At 40.5% G+C, this 27,004-nt stretch overlaps 2 protein-coding genes across 3 annotated transcripts; both read left to right on the top strand.

Annotated features, from left to right (window-relative positions):
• Positions 1-80: 80 nt before the first annotated feature.
• Positions 81-13,476, top strand: LOC105940180 (outer dense fiber protein 2). 2 transcript variants are annotated; one of them, XM_021308498.2, is made up of 17 exons: positions 81-166; positions 465-631; positions 746-869; positions 963-1,094; positions 1,217-1,291; positions 1,397-1,468; positions 3,053-3,169; positions 3,263-3,448; positions 3,522-3,631; positions 3,719-3,854; positions 4,424-4,534; positions 7,360-7,464; positions 8,270-8,428; positions 8,768-8,868; positions 9,849-10,011; positions 11,015-11,140; positions 11,244-13,476. In XM_021308498.2, exons 2-17 carry the CDS (start codon positions 480-482, stop codon positions 11,415-11,417), a joined length of 2,043 nt encoding a protein of 680 aa, XP_021164173.2. In that variant the 5' UTR covers positions 81-166; positions 465-479; the 3' UTR covers positions 11,418-13,476. The 2 variants fall into 2 exon arrangements, with proteins under 2 accessions (XP_021164173.2, XP_021164175.2); XM_021308500.2 differs by lacking the exon at positions 8,270-8,428.
• Positions 13,477-21,211: 7,735 nt separating this feature from the next.
• Positions 21,212-24,653, top strand: bcl10 (BCL10 immune signaling adaptor). Its single transcript, XM_012882636.3, has 3 exons — positions 21,212-21,668; positions 23,722-24,010; positions 24,097-24,653. The coding sequence occupies exons 1-3, from the start codon at positions 21,618-21,620 to the stop codon at positions 24,516-24,518; spliced, it is 762 nt and encodes a 253-aa protein (XP_012738090.2). The 5' UTR covers positions 21,212-21,617; the 3' UTR covers positions 24,519-24,653.
• Positions 24,654-27,004: the final 2,351 nt, after the last annotated feature.

Genomic DNA, 27,004 nt, shown 5'->3' with positions numbered 1-27,004 from the left:
TACTCAAATTTAGACCCGCCTCTTTCCCGGTCTCAAAATCCAATAAACTGTCGGCACTGTGTTTGCGTAATGACGTCGCATGAAAGCTAGCCAATCAAGCTTGGGTATTGCGAAGGAGCGTTTCCGTCTGTGGTAGCGTCAACAAGAACAGAGACAAAGCCAAAGCGTGAGTGATATTTGTGTTTTTAAAGCATATATTTTTAAGGAACTGTGTTTGCATTAAGTAATAACAATAGATATGTTAGTGGTCTTGCTTGTTTCGTTAAAAAAAGCAAGTGTTTAGTGTGGATCGGGAAGCTTAGTCGCTACTTGAACCTCGTCTTGTTGTGGGTTGACCCTAGCGTCGGTGCTGGCATAAGTAAAATTTTTACGGCTAAGATCATGATACACGTTTTAAAAGTAAAACACATTGCACAATAGCTCTGTCTTCTGTTTTAGCGCTGACTGTTACTCTCTTGTTTTAGTTTTTAGTGTGAGGTATGTCTCCAGAGGGTAAACCCCAAAGTGCCCCCCTTGGTTTCAGCCCCACCAGGGAGGATCTCCCTCTGACTCGTTGTGACCTAGACGACAGTCATGGACCCGGAGGAGAGAACATGGGACACAGCAGCCCCCAGACAACAGCTAAGTCTGGGTGAGGATCTGTAATGCACATGTTTTGGAAAACACAGCATATGCTGTGCAAAAAAAAAAGGCAAATAACTATTAGATACCTGAAAGATTTCTGTCTTTACCGTCTCTCTTTTAGCCATGATAACTTTACCAATGGGAAGAGCCCCTTTCTGAAAGTCCTCATTGATGCAGAAGCTGCTGCCAGCGCTGCAGCAATACAGCTTGTGGCCTTCAAAGATGCCGTGGAAGACGAATTTGCTGTGCGCTTCGTTTGAGCAATTTTGTATCCAACACATTTGATTAAAACATTTGCAATGTATTTATAACTTACCATAAGACTTGCGTTACTTTAGGCTTCTGGGAAGTCTATTAAAGACAGAAGCCAGATGACACGGCAGAGAGGGCTTTTGCTGGAACGGTTGGAGGAATTTAAGCGTCTGAACAAATCAGTGCGACGGAAGCTGAAACATCTCCAAGATGCAGAGGTAGATTCTTTTTTATTATGTGGTGTTACTTTTGTAAATTCAGACTAGAAAACTATATGCAATCAGTTTTTATTCGGAAGTCTGTCCTAGCCTGCATTGATGCTACCCTGTTTGTCTGATAGATTTATCGAATTGATGCTGACAGAAAGATGGAAACCTTACTGAGAAGAATCAGAAAAGCTGAAAGTGAAAATGAGGTGACTGTTTTTGTTAAACCATATTGAAATGATTGTTGTAAATAAGGTCTGAGGTGTGGGAAAAAAAAAAAAAAACTGACAATTGTGCTGTTTTTGGTCCATAAGCATTTAAAAAAAGATCTCAATGAGACAGAGCTGAGGATTGGAAAACTGATGGATATGCGGAGAGAAGAGCAGGTAAGCACAACTAGTGCTCATACACATTTTTTTTTAGAGTAGGCATGGGCTGGTTGCCGGTATCAAGTTATACCAACGTTTTAAAATGTCATGGTGTAAAGCTCTCTAAAATGTTCCATTACACCATATCAACCATCCTTTCCATCAGGTGCTAGAGAAGGTGAAATTTGACTCACGACCCTCCCTCCCAAGCTGTTCGTTGCTGCACTCTGGGGGTCAGCAGGCTGAAAGAAGTCTACTACACTTTTGTTTTTCTTAAAAGAAAGAAGGAAACCAAGCCTTCAGCGACTTTAGGTTGAAAGTTGTAACAAAGTGATGTTTTTTAAACTTCAGTAGGCGCATTATGAGCTGCATGTCTGCGGTCAACTGTAGGCTGGCTACCTGAGCAAGATAGCCTGACTAATTAACCAACTAATTTGGTTGGGACTGAAGGTGCAACACTGATTTGGCTTCGTTCCTATTTGAGTAACAGAACGTTTAATGTTAATATGGAAAGTCTCTGTCCACCTCAGCCCGTCTTTCCTGTGGGGTTCCTCAGATTTTTTTCCTTATACCCCTGATCCCTTTGGGGTCTATTCTTAGAGAACATTGAGGCCGGCCTGACCTACCTGCCTCTAACATCTTATAGTCCATGCTCCATCCAACGCCTATTAAATTCCCTTGAAGATTTAAAGCTTGTATAGTCCTATATTTATTAAACTTTAACAAAAGCAAAAGTTTTATTTTATTTAAGCCTAAAAGTACTCAAATCGTCAAACAGCATGTAACACATTTGGCAGACATTAAGGACTTTGATTTTAAATTTAATAAACAGATTAGCTCTGTTTAGCAAAAAAATAAATAAAATGCTAGTTGAGGCAGATGGTAAAACCTAAGCCAGTTTTGTTGATGCATAACTCGGATAGGTAAATACGTTATCTCAACTTGTCTCGACCATTGCAATCCACTTCATGCTGGTGTCAGTCAAGCATCCATTGCCTGTTTTCAGTTTGTTTTAAATGTTGCTGCCCGTCTTTTAACTGGCACACACAGACATGAGCACAATGCACCCATGTTGTCCTCCCTTCATTAGCTGCTTGTGCATCACGGAGTTCATTTTACAATTTAACATTTTGCAATTTTGTGACTTCCAAACTTTGGAACCCATGGCCTCTAAATTTTAGACAGGGATCTTCGCTTCCTGTTTCGAAGTCTCTTTAAAAAACACTTCTTTTTTTTTTCGATAGCGTTTAGCCCAGTGTGTGTTGACATACTCTATTTTATGGTCTCCGTTCTAGTCTGAGTGTTTTAATATCAGTTTTCATCCATTGGTTTTTAGATTTTATGTTTATCTGATATTTGTACAGCATTTCAGGAAAACTTGCTGTTGTTTTAGATGTGCTTTGTAAATAAATAGGATTTTTTTTTGTTTTTTACAGACAGATTAAAACTTTGGTATCTAGTCCAGATGATCTTACTATGAAAATCTCATACCAGCCCATGCCTACAGTACATTCTGGCTTACTTAACAATTCAGTTTGAAAGCATGGCTTTTTGTTGTTGTTGTTGTTGTTGTTTTTTTCTGTTTGTCTTCTTTTTTATCAGGAGAACATTAAAAGCGTAGTTCACACCACCAAGTCTGCAGAAGCAACTCGTGCTCGCCTGCAGGGGCAGCTGCGCAACAAGGAGGCAGAAAACAATCGCCTGACTGTGCAGTTACGGGTAAAGACCCTTCACCTTATTAACCCAAGGCTGTTGAAGAAATTTTTTGTTTAACTGTACAAGATATTAATATGCATTTATATGCTCTACTAGACCCTTGAGAGAACTTTAACTGAGAAGAAGATGGAGATCGATCAGCTGAAGGCATCCTTCGCCTCCGTGACGAAAAAGGCAGCGCAGGACAAGGAATCTCTGAAGAAAGCGACGCGAGCACAGAAACTGAGAGCGGAGAGGTTTGAAGCTGCTATAGAAAAATGCTATGCTCAGCTAAAGGAAAAGGTAAGGCATCGTGAGTGGCAGGTTTTACGCACTGTGGTGCAACAAAACTTCAGGAAGTTGCTTTCACTGCTAGGATGCTCAACTGGCTAAAGCCCGTTCTGAAAGAGACGCCAGGAGACTGCAGAAGGAGCAGATGACGGATGACAGAGAAAAACTTGTTGCTCATATAGACCTTCTGAAAAGGTCTGTATGATCTTAGACTTCAGCATGTCAGTGAGACAGCTGTACAGTTATACTGATGAACCATATGATCGTTCGTCTCCAATAAAGTCAATTTGCAGATTTGACACTGAGGTTGCAGAAAGAGAAAGACGAGCTAAGCGCAGCTAATGAAAGAATGACGCGAAGGGTCGACAAACTCATCGCTGACAACGGCGACCTAACCATCAGTAATGCAACGCTCAAGGTATGAAGTGCCCCACAGTTTGTGTATGTATGGAGGTCACTTTTTCAATCATATAATATTCTAAAGGAAATGCTCTGTGCAGTGCTATTTGTGGTTTATTAGATGCTTTCAGGTGCAACTCAGTAGGTAAGCTGTAAGCTGTAGAGAAACTAAACAGAAATAAAAAACGATTGAAATATGGTTTCTGACATTGTGTGTAATAAATCCATGATTTTTCTCCCACTTCTGTTAAATTACTGAAATAAATTTATCCAAATGAGCTGGAGATAGACACCAGAACCCTTCGCAACCCCATGAGGGATAAGTGTTTAAGAAAATGGATGGATGGATGGAAATTGATCCAAATCGTTGCATACATCCAAGCTGTATGCAACGAAATTTCGTTCTGTACGCACTCTGTGCATACAAAATGACAAATTAAGTTGTCTAAATCTAAATGATCAAAATGCACCTATGCATTGCATTTATTTTCTTTTTTTTACCTGGCAACATTTCTCACACAACTGTTATTTTCTAGCTTTTACTTCCAATCTGCTGCTGAAATGATATTTATTCATGCATGATTGCAGGCGTCAGTGACTCGGTTGGAGGAGCAGCTCGCTGATTGCGAGTCGGCGCTCATAGAAGAGAAAACCGTCTCTCTAGAAAGGAAACATGATGTGGAACAATGCCAGTATCAGGTCTGTATTCTTTAGAATAACAAACGCTCTGAAGGGAGCGAGAAAAAGGTCTAAAACTGATTCAAGCATCATCTTAAATCATAGACCATAATGAAAGATGCACAGTTGTGCACTCTCTGTGGATTGTCCTTCTGGTTTATTAGCCAAGAGAAAATGTAAGCCCCTTGTAGAGGGAGATTAAGAGACTAATGCCGGATCCCTGCAGAGATTTTAACTCTATCCAAGCTTTGTTTCACTATTTGGTTTTCATACTCGTTATCTCTGAATTTCTTATCTAAGGCTACTAAGTCAAACTTATATATATATATATATATATATATATATATATATATATATATATATATATATATATATATATATATATATATATATATATATATATATATATATAACACCTCAAGACAAAAATCACAAAAAAGTGCTTTACAACAGAAGATGAAACAAACACAAGACAATATTTAACAAAAGCAGATTTAAAAAGATAGGTTTTTAGCTTGCCTTTAAAAGAAACTACAGAGTCTGATGATCTCAAAGTCCAAGGAAGGGTATTCATGAGTCTTGGAGCAACAGAAGAAAAAGCTCTGTCTCTTTTAGTTTTCAATTTAGTATGGGTAACAATCAGCAGGTCTTGATCTCTGGTCCTCAGAGCCCTAATGGGGTGTGGGGATGTAATGGTTCAGCAGTGTACACTGGTGTCTGTCCATGCAGAGCTCTCCAAGTCAAAACTAACTAAGATTTTTACTTGGAGAGCTCTGTCAAAATCTCTTTAATAAACTGGTAAGCCATAGAAGTTGCATAAGAAGTGGAGTTACATGACAAAATTTAGAAGCTCTTGTCAGGAGCCTAGGTGCAGCATTTTGTACAGACTGCAACCAGTCGGGAGGTTTTGGTAAGTCATGTGTAAAGTGCAATCCAAACGTCATGCAGCAAAAGCATGAATTAAAATTTCTATATCAAGTCGAGATACAACCGGGCTAAGTTTGGCAATGTTTTGCAGATGGTGGAAACAGCAATGAACCTGAGATTTGACATGATTTTCAAACGTCAAGCCTAAATCAACGGTTATCTCAAGATTTCAGACAGAAGTTTTAGCCAAAGTGCCAAGAGGCCAAATAGTTGTTTTATCTTTTTTTTTTTTTTCTGGAGCAAATATGATTACTAAAGTTTTTTTCTTCATTTAATTGAAGAAAACGCTCAGTCATCCAGCTTTTAATTAAATCCAGGCATTTTAGTAAATTACGTAGTTTTGAAACTTCATTTGGAAGAAAGTAAATATACGACTGGATATCATCTGCATAGCAATGACAGGAAATATCCTTAAACGATGACAATAATGGGGGCCAAGCGGGAGCAGATAAATCAAAAAGAACAATGGCCCCAGAACAGAGCCCTGTGGAACACCACATTGAACGTGACAAGAAAGGGATCTATAAAGAATGAATAAAAATATTAAGGGGAATCCTTGAAATACTCTTAGGGAAATGTAAGGGTGGGATTTAAGGAAGTTAAAAGGCTCAAGTAAGGGATGTAGTCGCTTCGTAGGACTTCAAAGATTTTTGTGTCATGAGTGATGGCAGGATGGAGGGGTACAAGATCCTGCATACAAGTGGCCCAAATGAGGTTTCTCTGTTGGTTGACTGGGCTCATCCTTGGAGACGGGGTGAGGGCCGCTGCTCCTCTGAACTGAAAGACGCCTGCTGAGGTGGTTAGGACTAATGATTAGGATGCCTCCTGGGATCCTCTGTTTTTGCGAGGTTTACTTGAACGTCTCAGTGGGAGAAGATCCTGGAGGAAACTCAGAACATGCTCAAGGGCCTATACATCTCTTCTGGGCTGGGAACTCATTTAGATCAGAATCATAATTAACTTTATTTGCCAATTTTGTGGGTAAAAATGAAGAATTTGACTCTGGATTCCAACCCTCGCTTTGTGAAACAAAACTTACCCCCCAAAAAAACAGACAAGCAGAACAGCAACTAAAATATCCGAGCTAATGCAAATGATCTTACCGTTTCCTGGAGAGTAGCTGAGCCAGAATGAGCTGCAGAGGGACGACTGGGTTTCCCCCTCTGGATCTCAAAGTGAAAGTCAACGGATGGATGTTGAGATCAAAGCTGACGACACATTGCATTAGTAGTTTTATCAACTCAAAATCCTTTTTTAATATTATTATTGTGATGTATTCAATTCTTTGCGCTCCTGAGGCTTGTTTTCCTGTGTGTTAAGTGTTTTAAATGGAGGATTATCAGGAATAACCAAATGCTTTAGTCTTACCTTTTTTATTTAGTAATATAAAAAATTGTGCTGTTCAAAGTGATGCTTTTTTGATGTAGTTTTTTTTTTTACAGATTTATAATATTTATACGAGGAGTTCTGAAGTTTAATAATGATTGCAAACTATGACTTAATGGATCCATTTAATCATCCAGATTTTATCATTTTATCTACATTTTGACTGATCTGATTGTACAGATGCCAAAAATATTAAAATATCCCTTTAACACACTGCCTAATCAGCAACAAGCTTCAGCCCTTTGTTATTTTTGTGATTTGTTGGTGGGACTGCTTGTAAAACCCAACTGAGTGTTTTGTACTTAAATATCCATGATGTAATAAAAGCAGATGGAAAAACTGGAAAAAAAGGAGATGACTAACATTAGATTAGCCTTTTTCACTTCTAAGAATTGTGTGTAACTCTGTCTGTGTTTCTGCCACTGTCACAACTGAATTTCCCCATTGTGGGATAATAAAGGATTTCGTATCTTATTATAACTTCGGAGCTCTGTTATCTCCTCAAAGACTCAACTGTTTTTCCATCTGTCTAGGTTGAAGAACTTAAAACTGAGATTGAGAGCCTTCGAATGAAATATACAAATCTACTCAGGGAAACAGAAAGGACCCGAGAGGGGAAAGAAACAGAGGTTGAGAAGGTATTCCCACATCCACATGTTCATCCTATTTACCAATTAATGACTAACAGTTGGTTTTAAAGGGGACATATCATGCAAAATCCACTTTTTTAGCTCTTGAATATATTTTGTATACTTAAAGTCTCAATGATGGCAGAAAAGTAGAATTAACTCTCTCCAGGTATCTATATAGATATCTTTTATCTTCTGTTTGGGTCATATTTTTCAATCCTTTTAGTTTTCTGTATTATGTTTTTTTTGCGGCTCTGCTAAATAAGGTCATGGACTTCTAGCTTAACATTTTCTCGAATATCACATTTTTATTTCTCGCCACAATTCACTACAACCGTCCCCCAGCATGCTACAAAAATGGCCGAACGAGTCGAACTCTCTGCAGCCTGGAGGGGAGCGGGGTGTGAAGTGCGTCCTTTAGTTTTAAAGAGACATCACCAAAACCAGTTGCTCTCAGGCGTACCTCAGAACAAGGATAAAAGAGGGGCTGTGGGGCAACAACAATGAGGAATTCAGACAAAAGCATTGCGGTTCCCATTCATATAGACCCCAACTGAATGATTTAAACATGAAAAAGAAGGATTTAAAAGCATGATATGTCTCCTTTAAGCAGAAAACTCTTGCACTTTTTCTAGTATATTCATCTCTACAGCTTTTCCTTTACTGCTGATAAATTGATTTCTTCTATAAAACCCCTTAAATACTTGTTTTTTGACAATCCTAAGTCTAAGTAGAGAAGATGAGGAGTTTTGCAAACTTAAAACTTTCTCTATGCTGTGCCTATTCCCCGCACTGCACCCATTCCGGAGCTCAGGTGAGGCGGGAGCTGCAGGGGCGCGTAGACGAGCTGAGGGTTTACCCCGAGTTACTGAGCGAAGCCGAGCAGAGTCTCCTCGAATGCCGGGAGAACCTGCAAAGCTTGGAGAGGAGCTGCTCAGAAAAGTCAGAGTCCGTTAAGCAGCTGCAGTTTAAGGTGTGCAACGCTAGCTGTTGTCCTCAGCAGTTGTAAAATGTAAAACTTACTTCATCTGACCACTAGGTGGTAGTAAGCCCCCTGTGTCTCCTGGTGCGTTTTGCTTCTCGATCTTGTGAGTTTTTCTGGTTTCAACAAAAAAAAAACAAAAAAAAACAACAACTAGATTGCCGTGTAGCATGTTGACTGATGGACCCCTGTGTGTATTTCGATGTTTGTTTGTTCTCCATCACTTACATTGTGTCTGGTCTCCCGCCTATTTTACTATCTGATTCATTCATTCATTTTTCATTGGCTTCCATATAATGCGATTCTGAATGTAAAAATTTGGATGTGCAGATGCAGAGTCAAGCCGAGCAGCTGAGATCATCTGTGGAGATGAAAGAGTCTCTTCATGAGGCCAATTTGAAGATACAAGAAAAAGTCAAAGCTCTCCAAAGGTAAGAACTCCCTTTGCAGAACCACCGTTTGTTGTACTTGCAGCTGCAAGTCCTTTGGTGTATGTTTCTTTGCACATCTACAGACCGAAATGTTTGCTTGTCTGTATTTTAAATAGAGCTGAACCTCAGTTAGATTGGATGGAGACTGTCTAAGCCTGCGTAGCTTTCTGTAGTCCAGCCTACGATGTTCTCGGGATTTGGTCTGCTTTTTGACTGGGCCGTTCTAACAAATGTGCTTTAGTCTAAACCACAGGTGTCAAACTCAAGGCCCGCGGGCCGAATCCGGCCCGTCGAGGTAAATTATCCGGCACTCAAGAGCCAAAAAAAAGGCATATTGTGTCATAAAGTAGAGGCATATATCCTTTTAAAGTGTATAAAGTGGCTGAAACTGTGCCTCCTGTAGGGAATGTTTTTTTTGTTTTTTTACTGTGTAGTAAGAGCATCCTGCCACTAGATGTCAGTTTTCCCACAACACATTAAAACAACCCAGAAATGTCTAAAAGGAGAAAAAGTGATGCAGAATGATGAACTTAAAGTGTAACTCACCCCAGTATCACCTTTTTTTGCAGATAAACTGTATAAACTGGGCCTAAGGGTGCTACTTTTATGTTACTGTGTATTTTTCATACTTCTATGTAAACTGGAATGAAATTATGAAATGAAAAGCATCGTCTATGCACGTGCAACCGGCCCTTTTGATGAATTCATGACGCCAAAGTGGCCCCATATAGAAATGAGTTTGACACCCCTGGTCTAAACTGTGGTTGTACAACTCTAGTCTACAGCTCCAGACCTGGGCTTTGCAGGTATTAGATGCATCCCTGGTCCAACGTAGCTGAAGCAGATGGGTGAACCCCCTCCTAAGCATACGCAAAAGTTCTCCAGAGTCCTGCTAATAATCACAGAATTATTAAAGGTTGCAGGATACCAGGCCGCAACGACCGTAGTTTGACACCTGTAGTTTAAACCTTTCTGTTTAGAAAAATGGACCAGCTGCAGCAGGAGAACCTGGAGCTGGTACGGAAGCTCGCAGCTCAGGAGGAGGCTCTTAGCTACAGCAACCGGCAGCTGGATCAGCGCTCCTCAGAGTGTCAGGCTCTGAACCGGCAGCTGGAAGCAGCTTTGGCGGATGTCAGAGAGCAGGTAAGCCTCAGCTGTGCTCTGGGCCTAGTCTGCAGTTATCATCACGAGAGACGATGTTTCATAGCATAGACCAGGGGTGTCAAACATACGGCCCGCAGGCCGGTTCTGGCCCGCCGAACAATTTAGATATATAGATATAGATATATATTTTTTAGTGTCCTGTCTGGCAATGTGGCAATACGAATTGTTGTCTTAATGCCAAAAAGAGCTCATCAGATTTGACTTTCACAAGTGGAGCAGTACTGCTTTTGCCATAGTGCTCCGCTTGATTTATGAATGTGAATAGTTTTATTATGATTCATGCGGGGAATCTCTCAAATGATATGGACACTACAATGGGAAAATAGGAGAGGAAAGGAAGAACAAGAAGAAAAAAAGAAAAGGTGAAAGAAAGAGGAGATAAAAGAAAGAGAATGATAAAACAATTATTGAAAAAAAACATGTACCTCGTTTAATTGAAAATCTGCAGTTCCTATAATGTGCTGTGTTTTAATCAGCAGATGGTAGCACTGAGCTTCATATGTGGAACATTTATTTTAAATCCTTTCTTAATTTTTATCTGTTTGATGTATTTTGTCATGCAGGACTGTTTTTTTTAAGTTCCAAAAATTGTGAATAAATGTTTTTTCAACATTGTTCAATCACTGTGATCAGTTCCTATGCATAATGCACAAGTAAATGTTTAACTGAGTAAAAGTATTGTTGAAATTGCACATACTTTTCTTAAAAACGCTGAGGTTATTCATAATATATTGTGTAAAAGTGAAATTCATTTAATATAAAAATCAACAACAAGTCCACTTTTATTAGTTCTATTTAATGTTGGAATGAGTTTACTCGTGTGGCCCTCTTGAGATCAGATTAAGCTGTATGTGGCCCCTAAACAAAAATTAGTTTGACACCCCTGGCATAGACTAAAGAGAAACGTGCGCCACAAACCAACAACCAGTGATAAATGTGATCAAGAGAGAAAAGCCTCAGCGCACAACTGGTTTTGTCTCAGGTGAACAAAGTCAAAAGCCAGGCGTCTTCCAGAGAAGACGCTCTGCAGACAAAGATCCTGGAGCTGCAGGCTGAGAAGAGCAGGAGGGACAATGAACTGAGGCTTCTTCGCCAAAGCAAGCAAACTGTGAGCACCCCGTTTCCCACAGCATCCTCCTTTCTTTTTTTTTTCTTATAGCAAACGATGAGGCGTCAGAATAAACTGCTGCTTGTGTTTCCTTGTTCTGCAGGCGGAAAAACATTTTGAGGTGCGCCTCAAGGACCTGCAGCTCAGTCTGGACCAATCAGAGAGCCACAAGCAGAGCATTCAGAACTACATCGATTTCCTCAAAAACTCGTATAAAACAATGTTTGACGAAGGGCTGCAAACATCAGCTTTTGGATCATCGTATTTTCTAAAATGATGGCTTGTATTTTTAATTTTTTTAATGTGAGTATGCACTGTAATATTTATTGCAAACAAGGGGGATGGAATGTTTTGTCACAAACTCAAAACAGTGTTTGTTTTATGCTCTCTTCAGATGCTGTTTTTTTTTTTTTTTTTTTAGGTGTTGATGGCTGAATTTTAGCTCAGGTCCAAAGAGAGGCTGTGTAATATTTTTTTTTTTATAAATGCACACTCTCAGGTGCTAAATGTTAAGTGTGACGTGAACCAGGTGCAGCAGCAGTTGTCCTCATAATAACGGGGTCAAATTTTCTCTCTTTTTTTTTTTTTTTTTTTTTTTTTTAATAGCAAGTTGTTGACAGCAAAAGCATTTAAATTAATATGAAACACTGTTTAATTGCAGGCCTAGAAATGTGATTATATGTGAATTGTTTTATCAAAGAAGCATCCATACCTTTGTGTGGGGCAGTAAATCACCATTCAGAAGGACAAACTACTTTTGTCTTCCTACAATATAACATTTAGTAGATTTCTGTTTACGTGACCAAAAAACATGAGCAGACTATCTGAGGACTTGGTCTGTGTGTCTTGTTGGCTCTGAATGTTAACCAGGCTCTGTTTCGATTGGTTGACCTCATAAATGACCTGAGAGGCCAGAGCGTCCAGCATCTCCCTGATGGGAAATGAGCAACTAGGGTCGGTGGAGGATTTAGGAAACTCTGACTCATCGTTTGAAAACAAATGTTGATGACGGGAAGTGGACGGTCATCAGGATTTAGCTGCCTTAAACACCGGGTGGAAGAACTTGATGTTGTTGCACAGAGAACGCGTCCACTTCCTGTTTCTGCAGATCGTCTGGGTCCAGCTGTTTGGAAGAGCTTCATTTTAAGAGTTCCTGAGATCATCAGATTTTTTTGTTTGTTTTGAGGGCTCGTCCATGTTAAGGAGCTCAACTTCAGATTGAATGGTTGATCCAATGTGGACCGTGAGGATTTCTGTTTCTCAGCTCTTTAATCGGGGCAGTTGTTTGATGGTTTATCTGGTTCTCAATCCTCAGTGTGCTGCAGGTCAGTTGTGTTGACCAGTTCTCAAGCCCCAGGCTCGCTGCATGTGGAACATTGCAATATTTAATTATTCTGGGCATTTTTAAATTTTGGTTGGATCTCAGGTTCCTGCAAATTGTTCACTGTACATGGATTTTATTGTATTTAGGTTCCTGAGTTTCTCTTGTCTGAGAACTCTGACCTGCATGCACTCATTACCACGCAGCACCAGTTATCTTTGGTCTGTACTTGATATTTAAAAAAAAATCTTTGGCTAACATCCATTTTCTGAGTAAAAATTAAACACAAATAATTTGAATGCTCAGGACTTCAATCCTAAAAAGATGCACAGAGCAGAACCAGGCAGGATTATTTATGGAGGGAAACCCACAACTATCTCCTGGGTGAAGGTGCACCTTTAAGAAAAAAAAAAATTACGAAATTTCTTTTAAGTGGTTGAGCAGTTTATTAACATGAACACACAAGAGGCTCATTCTTACGCTAAAGATTTGCCTACTTTTATCTCTCACCCTTAGTGATTTTGGATATAATTTTTTTTAGGTTGCAGTTTTGCAAACAAATGAACAATTCATTAAGCGCTGTTATTTTGCATGCAACAATTGCGTTGGTCTGTGAACGTACCAAAAACTTGACTGTGATGCACTTAACTGCTATATAATGTGGCTTGGTTATATATTTTTTAATATTGGCAGATCTACTCTTCCGATGTCTCAGCCATTTTTCTTTATGTTGCTGACTGTAAAACCAAACGTCTGTTTTTGCAGAGATTTTTTTCTGTCCTTTTATTTCTCAGCTGGTATGAGATGAATAAGGCTGTAAATGATTTGTTCAGTTGTGAAGGCCATGCTTTTGGTTTGCAAGCACAATCGCTGAATAACTTGAAATTTTGGGATATTTCCCAAAACATGTCGAATCTAGTTGCTGGTGATTTCATAATTATTTTTTTTAAATAAAAGTGAATTGCTGGGGCTAATCTGTCAGAGTTTGAATAAAAACATGTCTTTTTTTGTGTACTGTCATTGTGCTGGTTGTAATGGATCTCAGACAGAAAGTGCTGCTGTGGTTTTCATCACAGGAACAACCTTGGCACTGAGCATCACTTTCATGCTAATGATTATTGGTCTGGCTGGTTAATCTTTTGAACACTGGAACATTGTGTGTCTCTTGTCTGGAGCGCAAACACATACAAAAATAATTTCATCAGACATCTTGTTAGTTTTATTACATTTAAACTCTGTAAGGAAGCCTCTCAGTTTAATTTACTTAAAACATGCAACTTTCAAAATTTGGATAAGTTTGGAAATGAACGCTGGGGGTTGACTGCTTGTCTTCCATTGACCATAGTATAAATGATTATTGGAAGTTTAACTTTATGAATGTGTAACTCAACCTTGTGCCCACCATCTGCAGCAGAAAAGCTAGTCAGGTTTACATAACAGGCATTATCTGCAGTATTTACTGGCGTCTAGGTCTCTATAGAAGTGAATGACTTAGATGCTGAAGCAACTCCTCAGACTCTCCCGGCCCAGCCTGCAGTTTAGGTGGAGGCACATATATTGGTGCAGTTGACGTTTTGCCAAACTTTGTTTTAAGATTATGGATCAAACAGTGCTGTATGAAATGTCCAAGGTGGATAAAACTGTGCCCTCCATGGAACATTGGGTTTGTACTGAGATTAAATTACGCACAGGGGGGACTCTGGTAAAAAAGTAAATTACCAAGTATCATTATGTTTACACTTTGTAACTTCAGATTACTGTTGGCCTATCACACAAAATCTCACTCAAAAAGCATAATTGGTAGCTGAAATTAAACAAGATGTAAAGTCCCATGCCTAATTATTCAACTGTATGTCACTATTGACATCATTGTTGCCTTAACATTTTAGTGTTTTAGTCAAAAGTGTGCAGTTTATACACTGATGTGATTTTATGGTACTTGGCATGTTATAAAGTCAGTCATACTTGTAAATTACATTAACAGAATGAAGCCTGTGCGGAGATACATTGTGTTTATTGCAGATTACTTTCAGCAAGAAGCTCTCTGATTGGAGTCTCAGCTATGGTTAGCTGTTGGCAATAAGTTAACCAAAGCATTTAGTGTGTGTTTGTCCTCGACACTGAGTGAGGATATATTTTAAGTATTTTACCACCAAAAAACAGGGCCTTTGTTGGGTTAGGTTTAGGAAATAGGTGTGAATAAGGTTTACGTTGGTTATGTAAGGGTCGGGGTTAGGCCACAGAAAGGGATGGAAATGAATAGAAGTCAATTCAAGATCCTCCTCAGTGAGTCTTATGTAAAATGCATATGTGAGGGGGTGTGAGGCAGAGAGAGTGATAGACCCCTTGAACCCCCCCGCCTCCAAAAAAAAAAATAAGGAAATCAAAACAGCTACAGAAATGTGGTGTATGTTTTTAAAACTCCTGCAGCATTTAAGAAACCTCACAGGGTCTGAGAGTCAAACTTGCATCTTCTGTCCCATTTTTACCTCTTCTTGGTGGCTCTCTTCTTTTTGTTCGGAAAACGCATGTGGTTTTCTTTCTTGATCGGCTGCAGGCATTCTAGGAAATTATCATTAAAGCACATATGTATTACAGACACATGAAATATAATTATTATATACTTTATTATCATATATAGTATATATATTAATAAAGATAATCATTATTATAAAATATTCAACCATCTTTCCATTCATGTGTGAGAGCCACTTGGAGGATTGAACATCAATGCACCACAAGTTGTGATATAAATACTAAACATACTGAAAAAGGTGAGCAGCCTGAACAACTATAGAAAAAGTGAAGTGGCTTTGTTTAAAGCTTGTTTTACGCCATTGTATACTGCCCCCTTGTGGGCATTCTACAAACAACAGCGCATGTTGTATGGAATGATGAGATGAGAATCTTTCTTTGGATGCTCAGAGGGGGGAAGTGCTCGTCAGATGTTTGTTGCTGTGGGTGTTTGTACTTTTAATAAGCTTAATGTAAACTTTTATGAGAACAACTGGATGGTTCCGGTAACTGCATTATTTTAGCACTCACAGATCCGACAGTGAGTAGTTCTTAATACTCATCCAGTCTGTGGAGGCACTTGATTGATTTTTTATTTTTAACTAAGGATAGTTTGTATTTCTGTGTTGTGTCTTTTATGTGACTATGGGCATATGGTCTGGTAATACAAATGTATTATTATTATTATTACAGGTCTGACCTTCAGGTCAGTCAGATCTTTGAGATCGATGTCATCCCAGACGCGTTTCTGCCAAGAGATTCAAACTCAGTCACACCTGCATGTCAAGGCTGAAAAACAGCTTTTTTTTCCTTAGACGGTGATGTAATACGCATAATGAGGATATGTGTAATGCATTTCTATGCATCGTTTATTACTTAAATGTTTACTCTTGATGCTGATGTCTCTGCCACATTTATTCATTTATTATTCATGCACAGTTGTCTATTTCCCTTCATTTCTTGCTGTTCATAACTTTCTAGTTCACCTTCTCACCTAGACGTTGTTTATAATCTGTCCATAACACATAGATGCAAACTCTTCTTACACTGATTTATTCGTATTTTGTTGACGTTTAATCTATGACTTACGCTTACTTACTGTATCATTTGTTCATTGTATGCATCGGCCCAGGAATCAACACAATTTCACTGCAGTGCTGACAACAGTGTGCAACTGAATTTCCTAACTTGACAGACAAATTATTTAGAGAGCTTGAAGATGCGTGCAATGAGCCTTTGCAAAGGGTGTGATTCCGGTCAATCAACCGTCAGGGTGTGAGGTTGATTCAAATTTGTGTCTCCTTGAAGCCAACGAGTTCTGTGTAGTTCTAAGGAGGATGAAATCCAGTCCAAGGAAAGAAGAAAACAAGCCTGAAGCGTTAAACTTCTCAGCACGAACATTGCAAGGTTTCTTTGTAGCAGCAGCACAAAAAGCATCCTGCTCTATCCACATCAAACAACAAAGGAAATCGTGATGGAAAATGTGTGTTTCCCTTTATCGGAAACTCTGCGCGGAGCAGACTGGCACCTTGTTCTTCTTTACGTACCAGAGATTACAAAAGGCCATTTTGAGTCAGTGCCAACACATAAAGAGCAAACAAGCCTGGTGCAGTTTCTCGTGGAAGCGAGTGCTTTTTCACAAAGCTGTACGGAGATGCACCGATTCGGCTTTCGCCTGCGGAAGGCAACGTTTGCTTTTCCCTCAGGACTTGACCCGCTGCGTCCCATTTTCCTTTTGAGAACACCACCACACCAAGCTTGGAGGCGTAAATGTTGCTTTCTTTTAACTATTATAGCAAAAAGAATAAAAACTGTGTCGCACGTTGTTCGATAGAGGTAACAGAAAGTAAAGGAAGTGCATGTGTGTCCCCATCAACGCATTGAAGCTCATAACCTTCATCTCAGTTTTACCAGCACCGAAACAAAGATGTATTCATATGGAAGCAACTATGTACCAACAAAGGGGGAGTTTCCAGTTTTGATTCCGGTATTTTTATGTATTTTTTTTTCTATATGTGACCTGTTTTTAAAAATGACTCCCAGCCAGCGTACTGCCAACATGATCTCATGTGGTAACACTGTTGGGCTGAGAAAACAGCAGCGAGCATAACTACGGTGTGTGTGTTGCAAAAGTGTAGACATTTAGTATAATTTGCTACAATGCTGTATCCCACGTATTGGCGACAGTCAAACAAACTCTGCGTCGCCGAGCGGCTGAATAGGGGAATTCTTGTTGACGCGCTCGCTATTCAAAACTTCAGTCCAAGCTGCGGTTAAGATCCTTTTATTGTTGTTGATCTTCAAAACACCAGTTGCAATGAAGCAAAAAAATGAATCCACAGGTTCAAGCCGTGATCAAAGGCAAAAAGTACAAAAGGCATCCAATGCTTAAAGCGGTCAGCAAAAAGTAGACATCCCCCATCACCCACTCACTGACAACTACTCAGGTGAGCAAAACGGGTGATCTTACAATCACTGCTGACACCACGTGATCAATACCACACCCATCCACCACACCACGGATATGAACTTTTAGAAATGTTTTAAAAGGCTGAAATCAGCTCAAACGAGGGGCCTGTCTGGGTAGCTGTTGGCCTTCAGTTGCTCTGAGAAATGGATTCCTTTTTCTGCCTCCCACCGGTCAGGCAACAATTACTGATAATAACTTTACAGAACATCACTTTTAAGAGTTTCTTAGTAAAAGCAAATAGAAATAGTCATATAATCATTCTTTTCAGTGCTAAGCCAAGTGGGAAACTGTGTGAGAACTAAAATATTTGGTCATTGTGCTTATCCTTCATAATACAATTTAAGCAGGCATATTTTCATATTTCCTGTTTTCAACCACATTTCTTCATCTTTGGGAACAGACCATATGCTCTTGTATTAAAGATGACAACATTAAGGGAACAAGAATGCCTCAATGACAGGGAAAAGCTCATTTATAATTCATATAGATGTCTGTTTTTCTCTGACTCAGTCCTTACAGCATCCAGTCTGTACGGGGAGTTAATGCGAAGCTCTCGCAAATAACTGTGCATTGGCTCCAAGCTACTGTTCTGAATCGTTCGGCACAAACATTGTGAAATGTCACCAGGGCTTTCTGGAGAGAAAATGGTGAGCATTGTCATTTCTGTAGATGTCTGTGTAGCTTTTCTTTCCTTTTTTTTATTTTTCAAGACAATCGTCCACATTGAGTTTGACCTTTCAACACTTGACATTTAAAGATAATGTTTTTTTCTGTCACACCTTTGCTCCAGAATTGCTGGCTTTAGGGCAGCACTTATCTGATCCTGTGTTTCTCCTCGGCGTTAAATCCTTCTCACTGCATGAAAACCTCTCAGCGGGGCAACGGGAAGCCCCGCAATTAGCTTCGCAATTAGCCTGACTTTCTGCACAGGGATGGCTGTTCTGAAAGGGAGCAAATTGCACGGCAGAGCATGATTCAAAGTCCAGCAGGACGTCTTCTGAAGAGTCCTCAGTTTGTGAAATATTTGGATTAAAGGGAGGCGAGAATCTTAATTTCATGTTGGTGAAGATTCTCATTCATCGTGATCAATCCAAAAAAGGTTGAAAAAAATAAATAAAACAGCTGGACTTCTATTCTGAAGCTGAAGATGTTTTCGCTTCCCATCCAGGAAGCGTTCTCAATTAAAAATGTCTGGAGTAGTGTGGAGTTCCAAGCGTTATAGACCAGCGAGGCCTCGTTAAAGCTTAGATTCACATGTAGATTAACGTGGAATTGATCGTCCCTCACACCAGAGAGCGTTTGCCTGGCTCACAGGAAGAATGTTGTGGTCACATGCGTGGAGGTGTGAATTGGGGTGAAACTTAGCAGGAATCAAACCTATTGCTGTGTTGTAAGTTTTTGAAAGTTCAAACCCGAGTCCTCCTCCTATGTTCAAAGTTGTTTTTTCTCGCTTTACGTAAATGGCTTCCATCTCCCCTTTCTCAAACTAATTTTATGAGTTTTTTCCCCCCCATGAATATTATTCTGGTCAAAAAATGTTTTAATAGGTAGGATGCTTGTTTTAAACAATTATGTCAGCACAGTCTCCTGCATCAGTGTCGTTCCTCACTGGTAATTCTTCATTTGGATAATTTTTTTTTACCGATACTATGTTGCTATTTGTTTCTATTGGTTTGTAGTTGTGTCTAAATCTGCACCCTTCTGAGTCTTTTTACACTTTTTAGTAATAGCAGAACACATGTTAGCTGTAGGCTGCTTAAAATATTTATACAACCACCGATAAAAGACAAAATAAAGAAAAAAACATACAGAAATAGTTTGTTTTCTTCAGATTTTTTGCTTTGACTTTTAACTGGGACAGACGTATGTCTGTCAGTGATTGTAAGGCGGATCTCTCAGCCTGATCTCCATTTTGTATTTGTTTGATTTTGTGGAGAAGATGGAAGATAACGCCTCATGGAGAACAATTTAAACCATAATAGAAAGATGGCAGCATATGGCACAACAGCCATTCTACCAAGCCCACCTCAAATGACAGGCCAGTCAAAGAGATCTGAGAAGCCTGCGTCCCTTGTTAACTCTGTAGGAGCTGCAGGGATCCAAAGCTCAGGTGTGGGAGTCTGTTTATAGGGCTTGTTCAACTTACAGCAAGTAGAAGACAAAAAAGTACATCCAAAGCTCCTGTGGGTTACCTTAGATCAAAGCAAATTCATGTTAAAATTTCAGTTACAATGCTGGTGGAAAACAATGGTGCCCCCAGCGGGTGGCCAGGGCCACCTGTGCCATGTCCATGGCCACCTCACTCGCCAGTGTAAATTGTAGTAGAATAAGTTTAGTATTTATCCCATTATGCACAGCTAGCAATGCAGCCACTCTTCTTGACCTTCTCACACACTGTAGACCACCTGCCGCTCTCCCTCTGTGTTAAAGTTAATCAAAACTGCCTTGAGGAGAACCATGACTGATGAGCGTTTAAGCAATTTGGGTGTGCTGAGTGTAGAATCTAAAAGGGCTAGGGCCATAAACCTTGATGACTTGTGTGGATGGGTTTGCCAAAAAGCATAGTAACAGGCGAATAAAGCTGTTCTGAAGCCTGGTAACCAGAGTTGGAGACTATGGATCTTTGCTGGGAAGTTCTTTTTGTAAAAGTAATTAGTATTTTTGTTTTACACTAAGTAATGATATAAATGTTTCTTACACATCCAGTATAGCTTTGTAATCAGAATAAAACTATTGTTCCCTGTTGGGAAATTCCTGTTACATAAGCAAAGATATAATTTCTGTCCTTGCTTTTATTTTTATCTGACAGTTTCTGCTTTTCCCCAGTAATTTTTTTTTTGTTTTCAATAAATGAATAAATGTACACCTTATTCCTAATATGATTACACAGTAAAAAGCAATTATTGTTCAACTCAAAATGTTAACTGTACTGTTATTGGTCTGTCTATGCACATTAGATCATTAGTAACATTAAAAGTCACACATTAAACCAAAAGATATCAGTAGGCATTTACTTAAGTCTGTAAAAAACGAAGCAACTGGACTTGTTTTCTGTAGTTTGAAGACGTTTCGCTTCCTATCTAGGAAGCTTTCTCAACTGAATTTAATTGAGAAAGCTTTCTGGATAGGAAGCGAAACGTCTTCAAACTACAGAAAACAAGTCCAGTTGCTTTGTTTTTTACTCTTTTTGGAATGACAATGACCTGGATGACAGAGAATCTTCACCAGCTTAAGTCTTTAAGATAGTTTTCTACAGGAAGCTTTATTACGACGGTAAGATAGTTTTCTACAGGAAGCTTTATTACGACGGTAGAATAAAATCCTGAAATTATTGCTTTTAGTTTCAGTGTGCCACCCCAAGAGTTTATGTGGCCCCATCACTATGCATCATTTTCCTTTCACATCAGAAATGTATTTCACTCTGTCACCAAAAAAAAAAAAATCGAAATAAGTCTGATTTTACAGTGTCAAGTGTCAAAAAGCTTAAGTGGTATCAAACCTTCTGCGAGGCAATTTGTCCTCCAGATCCAGATTTATTTTAATTCATATTTTATGTACAGCACCTTGGCATTGGGAGAAAACAAAAGAAGGCCTCTTGCAGTTGTACAGATCTCTTTACGGTAAAATAAAAGCATTTATTTGTTTGTTTGTGACACTGCGAGACAAATGAACTCGCTGTGTGAAAAGGCGTCCAGCAGCGACCCCTGGTGGTCTCGGCGAGAGTAGCGCCTCACCTGTGTCGCAAAACGTTTAAAAGTGAAAGATCTTCTTTTCGCCGGCGTTGCGACTTTCAGAAAGTCGAAACTTTTGCCAGTTCCCGTGAATGAAAAGGTCTGGCGTTTGAATGTATGTGGCAGAAAGGGGCAGTAAAAGCGACCCGTGAGAGGAAAAGTGAAGCCTCTGCTGGGAGTACTTCTCTCTTCTGCCGTCGACGTATTATAACCTCGACACAATCAGGAAGTCCGGCCGCTTTTCATCCGTGATTGAGAGAGAAACCCTTGCTAGAAAGGGTCTAGGCCGTCTTTTAACTATCAATTATGAGGCCTCAGCTCCTTTAAGGCTCGCTTATTATTTATTGGTGTGGTTTATCGCACTGGTTGGAACTTGTAAGTCGCTGTTTTGAGCCGCCGTCGTTCACCCGGAACACCTGGATTTTGATTTGAGAGAGAGAGATGGATGCTCCTCACCTCACTGAAGACGAAATGGCAGAGATTAAGAAAGACGTGAGTATGGCGATCGGCTCGTCAGGTGACGCGATCATAGAAATGGTTTCTGATGGGGAGGTAAGGAGTGTGGGAACTAACCCGACCGGCACAGTTTGTGAGTAGTTGTCTGGATTTAAAGGCCCATTAAACGAGGAAATACTTCACCACACCCTCTATCTCTCTCTCTGTCCATAGAAACACCCTGTCCAGTCAGAAACAGATCAAACCGAGAGATCATGGCGCTTTCTGTTTCATTATTGACTAAATGGGTTTTGAGAACTATTGTCGAGGGTAAATGTGGGGGTTGACAGCCACAGTACCTTAAAAATGTGTTCCCTTAAACTTTCCTGCACGCATTCTAACGATACAGCTACAAATTACTGGGTTTTATTAGGATTTTATGGGATATAGACCGACACAAAGGAAGGCATTGTTGTGAAGTCGAAGGGATCTTCTTGCATAATAGTTCCACAGATGGACAGAGGATCTCAGCAAAATTCAGAGCCCATAGTTTGCTGCAGATTCCCAACCGGATTCAGGTCTGGGCTTTGACTAGACCATCCATCCTGACACGTGGATCTGCTTTAGTCTAAATCTTTCCGTTGTGGCTCTTGGTCACCTGCATGGTCAGGGTCATTTTCCTGCTGGAAGGTCAACCTGTGCCCCATCTATCAGTTTTCTTCCCATCGACGGATCGTCTTCTCTTTCCCTGCTGAGGAAAGGCAACCCCCCACAGTATGATGCTGCCAACCCTTGTTTTAACATGGGGCGTGTGTGTTAAGGGTCACTTCCGTTTTTTTTTTTTTTTTTTTGTTTTTTTTGGGGGGAGGGTTACATATAGGCTACCAAGTTACATTTTGATCTCATTAGTGGCATATTGGAAGCAGGAAACTTTGTTTGGACGATCTCTCTCTTCCTCCATAAAGGCCAGAATTAATGATAGATTCTCGCACCATAGCCTTGACTCTCTAACCTGACTCTCGCCAGATGTATGTCGCTTCGCCTAGCTTCACTCACATACATCTGGGACCTCTCCATAGGAATTGCCTTTATTGAAGGCTGAGCCTTATCAAAAATCCTAGAATATGATTGGATAAGACCACTTGTCTGTCCACTTTATGGACGGTGCTATTTCACCACTCACATCCGAAGCTAACCCGTGATGCTGTGAAGCTACTATGAGATTGTGTTTGCGGCTCTATGGCCCGTTTTATGACAGTGAGCTGACAGGAAGAGGGGGGAGACAGAACGGCAAGAGCCCTCGGGTCGGAGTCGATCCCGGGCCGACCGCGTTGAGGACTAAAGCCTCCTAATATGGTTCGCGCTAACCGCTCCGCCATGGGCGCGCCCCAGAAAACAAAACTTGCCAAATCCGGTCGGGAGAAGGGCGAAAACATGGTTTCCACCAACAAAAGCCTTCAGAGGCGTTCTCTGATGTTCTTTTAATGAAACAATATTAGGTAGATTGGACAACATGAAAGAAATAGCAGCATCAATGTTAACGCTTGCTTCCTCGATGCGAGCCACCATTGCTATCTGAATCAAAACAGTCTCACGTCACGGTCGCTTCTCCACTACATCACATCTATGAAACTCCAGCCCTGCGTCCTGATTGGCTGGACAATAAAATTGGTTGGAGAAATCACTTTCTATGGGAGATGTCCCAGATGGATGTGAGGGGAGCTAGGCGGAGCGACATACAGCTAGCAGAGTCAGGTTAGTGACTCTCTGCAGCTCCTCCAGAGTTACCGTGGGCCTTCTTGCTGCTTCTTGGATTAATGCCCTCCTTATCTGGCCTGTCAGTGAATGTAGATGGTTGGCTGTCCTTTTTTCCCCCCAATGATGAGTGGAAAACTGCTCTGTGAAAGATTCAGAGCTTGGGATATTGTTTTATAAGCGAACCCCTGTTTTAAACGTCTCCACTACTTTATCTCTGACCTTTTAGCTGTGCCGTTTGATAATGTTCTAACCTCTGAGGTCTGTCTCAGATGACCGATTAGATAATTTTCATGCTTTCCTGGGAGATATTTCTTTGCCCGCTCACGCGACGCCTCCGCCTCCGACTCTCCAGGTGCTGACGAGACTGCGGCCCTACCTCTGTGACAAGATCCGGGCGGACCGCCACCTCGACTTCCTGCGCTCCCGGAGGATCCTGACCCGGGACGACGCGGAGGAGATCAGCTGCCGGAGCACGCAGACCAAGAGGACGGCGACGCTGCTGGACATCCTGGCGGAGAACCCTCGGGGTCTGGACGCGCTGATCGACTCCATCCGGGAGCTGCGCTCGCAGAACTTCATCATCGTCAAAATGACGGACGAGGTGCAGAAGGCCAAGAACGAGAAGCTCGAATCCCTCAGAGGTGAGTTTGTTTGTTGCTTTGTTCAAAATGCACGACGTGCTCTTTACCCGCTCATCTGGCCTTTATCGGGTTCCTCCGTCGTTCAGCTGCAGGGGCTTCCAGTTCGTCCTCTGACAGCAGCTTCAGCACCCTGACCACGACCACCGACCTCCCCAACACCTTCTCCAACAACTCCACCCTCCTGTTCCACCCGGACGGGGAGCGCAGCCCTTCCACCTCAGACCTCGCCAGCTCTCTCAACATGTCTTCGTTACAGAAGTGCAGAGACCTGCCCTCCGCCGCGGGGGCCAGCCTCGGCGCGGCCCCTTCCTCCTCCTCCGCCTCCTCCAGCCTCCCGAAGCCGGGGGACCCGGGAGCCCCTGCGCTGCCAGACGAGGTCCTGGTGGAGTCTCCCTCCAGCGTAGGCACCTCCTCGCCGGGGTGCACCAGCAGCAGCGGGGGGGATCCTAATTTCCAGCCTCTGCGGTCGCGCTCGCTCACCCCAACATCCCACAGGAACATCTTTTGAGCTCACCTTCCTCAGTAGGACACTTCTCACACTGCAAAAAGGGATCTAAAAATAAGTAAAATATTCTTCAAGTTAGCGTATTTATGCTTGATTTGAGCAGGTAAATAAGATCATCTGCCAATGGAATGAGTATTTTGACCCCTAAAATGAGATAATTAGATATACTGCGCTTGAAATAAGATGATGGAGATCAATTGTTCCTGTTTTAAGTCCAAAAATCTTACTCCATTGGCAAAACTTCTTATTTACCTGCTCAAATCAAGGACAAATACACTCATTTTAAGAACATTTGACTTATTTCTAGTTCTGTTTTTGCAGTGCAACCAGGGACAGACCACTTCACGCAATAAAACACACTCATTGTCACTTCCTGCCTGTCATTTAGCAGAATGCCATGTATGTGACACTGCATGTTACCCCCCCCCCACCCCCACAAGGTTCTCATCACAGCAGTTACTTAAGCATTCTTAAAACGGTGATTTATAACAGGATGTAAATGTTCGATGGAACAATCGCTTCATATGCTGCTAAAATAATCTAACATGTTAATGTTTTCACACACTTTTAAATACAAATATAGATTAAACTCCTGCTAAATATAGCACTAGTTTTCAAGCGCTTGTTGTGCTGAATGTTCACCTTTTTTATTTCCTTTTTTTTTTTTTTTTTTTGCAGTTGAAACATACTCATTAGCGTGCGGTTTTGAATCACTGTTACCTCAGAGAGTGATGGTGGCGCTCCTTCAGGTTCTCCACTATGACAGGAAGAGGGTTTACTTTTATTTTTTTTTTGTTTTGTTTGTTTTTTATTGCCTGGGATTATTTAAAAGCTGTCCGATCTGTCCTTTCTCACAAGGAAGCTTAATTCAGACCCATTGCATTGTTGTCATTTTCTTCCTACCTTTTTCACTTGTCCCTCCTGCTTTCCTTCCTTTCTACCTTGTTTCCTTCTTTGCTTCCTCCCTCATTTATGTCCCTCGTCTGCCCTTTCTTTATTTCTCCTCCCTTACACGCACTGATTTCCTTCTTTTCTTTCCGTGTGTTCGTCCTCTCTCCCTTATATCATTCATTTCAACCTTGTGTCCTATTTTCCTTCCTCCCTCATATCCCTCCTTTGATTCATCCTCTCCTCCTTGTGTCCTCCCTCTCATCCCTCCTGCATTCCTTCTTGTCTTCCTGCCCTTCCTGTCTCCCTTATTTCCTTCTTTTTTTCCTTGTTATAGCTATAATGTATTCCTTGCACGTTAGCTACTCTTTGCTTTGTTCAGCCACAAAACTCATCCGCTCACATAAAGAGCTTTATGAGGAACGTAGTTTGATGGAGACATTTAGAAGTTTAAAATCCATAACTTTTTAAGAACCTCAGTCGACTTTTTTACTGTATACCTTTTTGCGGCCCACGCCTAGCCACAACTACACCAGTCAATGTTTCCATGGTAAAAATTATGCTGTTCTACCACCTAAGGTTTATCATTCTGGTGCCACCTTGATGGCCTGCTTTGCTTTTGAAGCCCCAAAAGTTTGTTTTTTTTATATATATATATATATATATATATATATATATATATATATATATATATATATATATATATATATATATATATATATATATATATATATATATATATATATATATATATATATATATATATGACTGTATTCAGATGATTTAACGTGTGCAGATGCGGTCAGTTGCATACTTTAATATTTGCTTTAGACAACATAATTTCCACTCCATGTCATCAGCTCAAAAAAAATCTGAGTCACCATCAGAAGCATCCTGTATTATTATTTTTTTTCTCAGATTAAAGGTGTGATTTCTTCAAAACTTGCTGATACTGTCGGGTGTGAAAACATGACAGGTGCCGTTTAGTTGATGTAAGAGGTGCTTTTACGCGTCACCGTGCGCGAACAAGAATTTCTGCCAAATTGTCTTCACTACAAGTCTCCAGTCATAAAAAAACACAATGTGAATAAAAAAAAAAATATATCCTGCCTTTTTCAAATCTCTGTGCCTGACCTTGTCTCTGTTGTATCCTGAAGTCAGGTTTAAAAGGATCGGCTAAGATTTTGTTTTTGTTTTTCTCGCTCATCATGTGGTTTAGAAAACCATTGTTTAGCAGACAGTGGTGGTCCTTGCATGAATGCTACCCTGGGCATGCCCCAACTTCTGCAACCACATTAATAAAAAAAAAAAAAACACAGCCACCACTGGAACAGACAGAAAAAAAACCCATTCTGCTCAAAAAATCCTTTTTATTACATATCAGAAACATTAAGCCCTAAAAAAACACATGAGATGAAAGGATGGATTTCAGCAATGCTTTTGAGAAAACTGAGAAACCCCCTATTTACACATAAAGACTTCACAAACTCTTTCAAAGCAAACATTATGACTGTAGAGCTATTCAAGATGGGGGGGTGACCAGTCTGTATGTTATGGTTTTCATGCGTAGCCCACAGTAGGGCACTCACAATGACAATGAA

This window comes from Fundulus heteroclitus, chromosome 6 (genome assembly GCF_011125445.2).
Source record: "Fundulus heteroclitus isolate FHET01 chromosome 6, MU-UCD_Fhet_4.1, whole genome shotgun sequence".
Classification (NCBI taxonomy): Eukaryota; Metazoa; Chordata; class Actinopteri; order Cyprinodontiformes; family Fundulidae; genus Fundulus; species Fundulus heteroclitus.
This window is presented reverse-complemented; position numbering and strand designations above follow the sequence as displayed.

Excerpts from the sequence above, each read along its gene's own strand:
- LOC105940180 (XM_021308498.2), top strand. The coding sequence starts at position 480 with ATGTCTCCAGAGGGTAAACCCCAAAGTGCCCCCCTTGGTTTCAGCCCC. Across the intron at positions 870-962 it reads CCGTGGAAGACGAATTTGCT|GCTTCTGGGAAGTCTATTAA; the intron begins GTGCGCTTCGTT and ends GCGTTACTTTAG. Across the intron at positions 7,465-8,269 it reads AAGAAACAGAGGTTGAGAAG|GTGAGGCGGGAGCTGCAGGG; the intron begins GTATTCCCACAT and ends TCCGGAGCTCAG.
- bcl10 (XM_012882636.3), top strand. The coding sequence starts at position 21,618 with ATGGATGCTCCTCACCTCACTGAAGACGAAATGGCAGAGATTAAGAAA. Across the intron at positions 21,669-23,721 it reads TGGCAGAGATTAAGAAAGAC|GTGCTGACGAGACTGCGGCC; the intron begins GTGAGTATGGCG and ends CCGACTCTCCAG. Across the intron at positions 24,011-24,096 it reads GAAGCTCGAATCCCTCAGAG|CTGCAGGGGCTTCCAGTTCG; the intron begins GTGAGTTTGTTT and ends TCCGTCGTTCAG.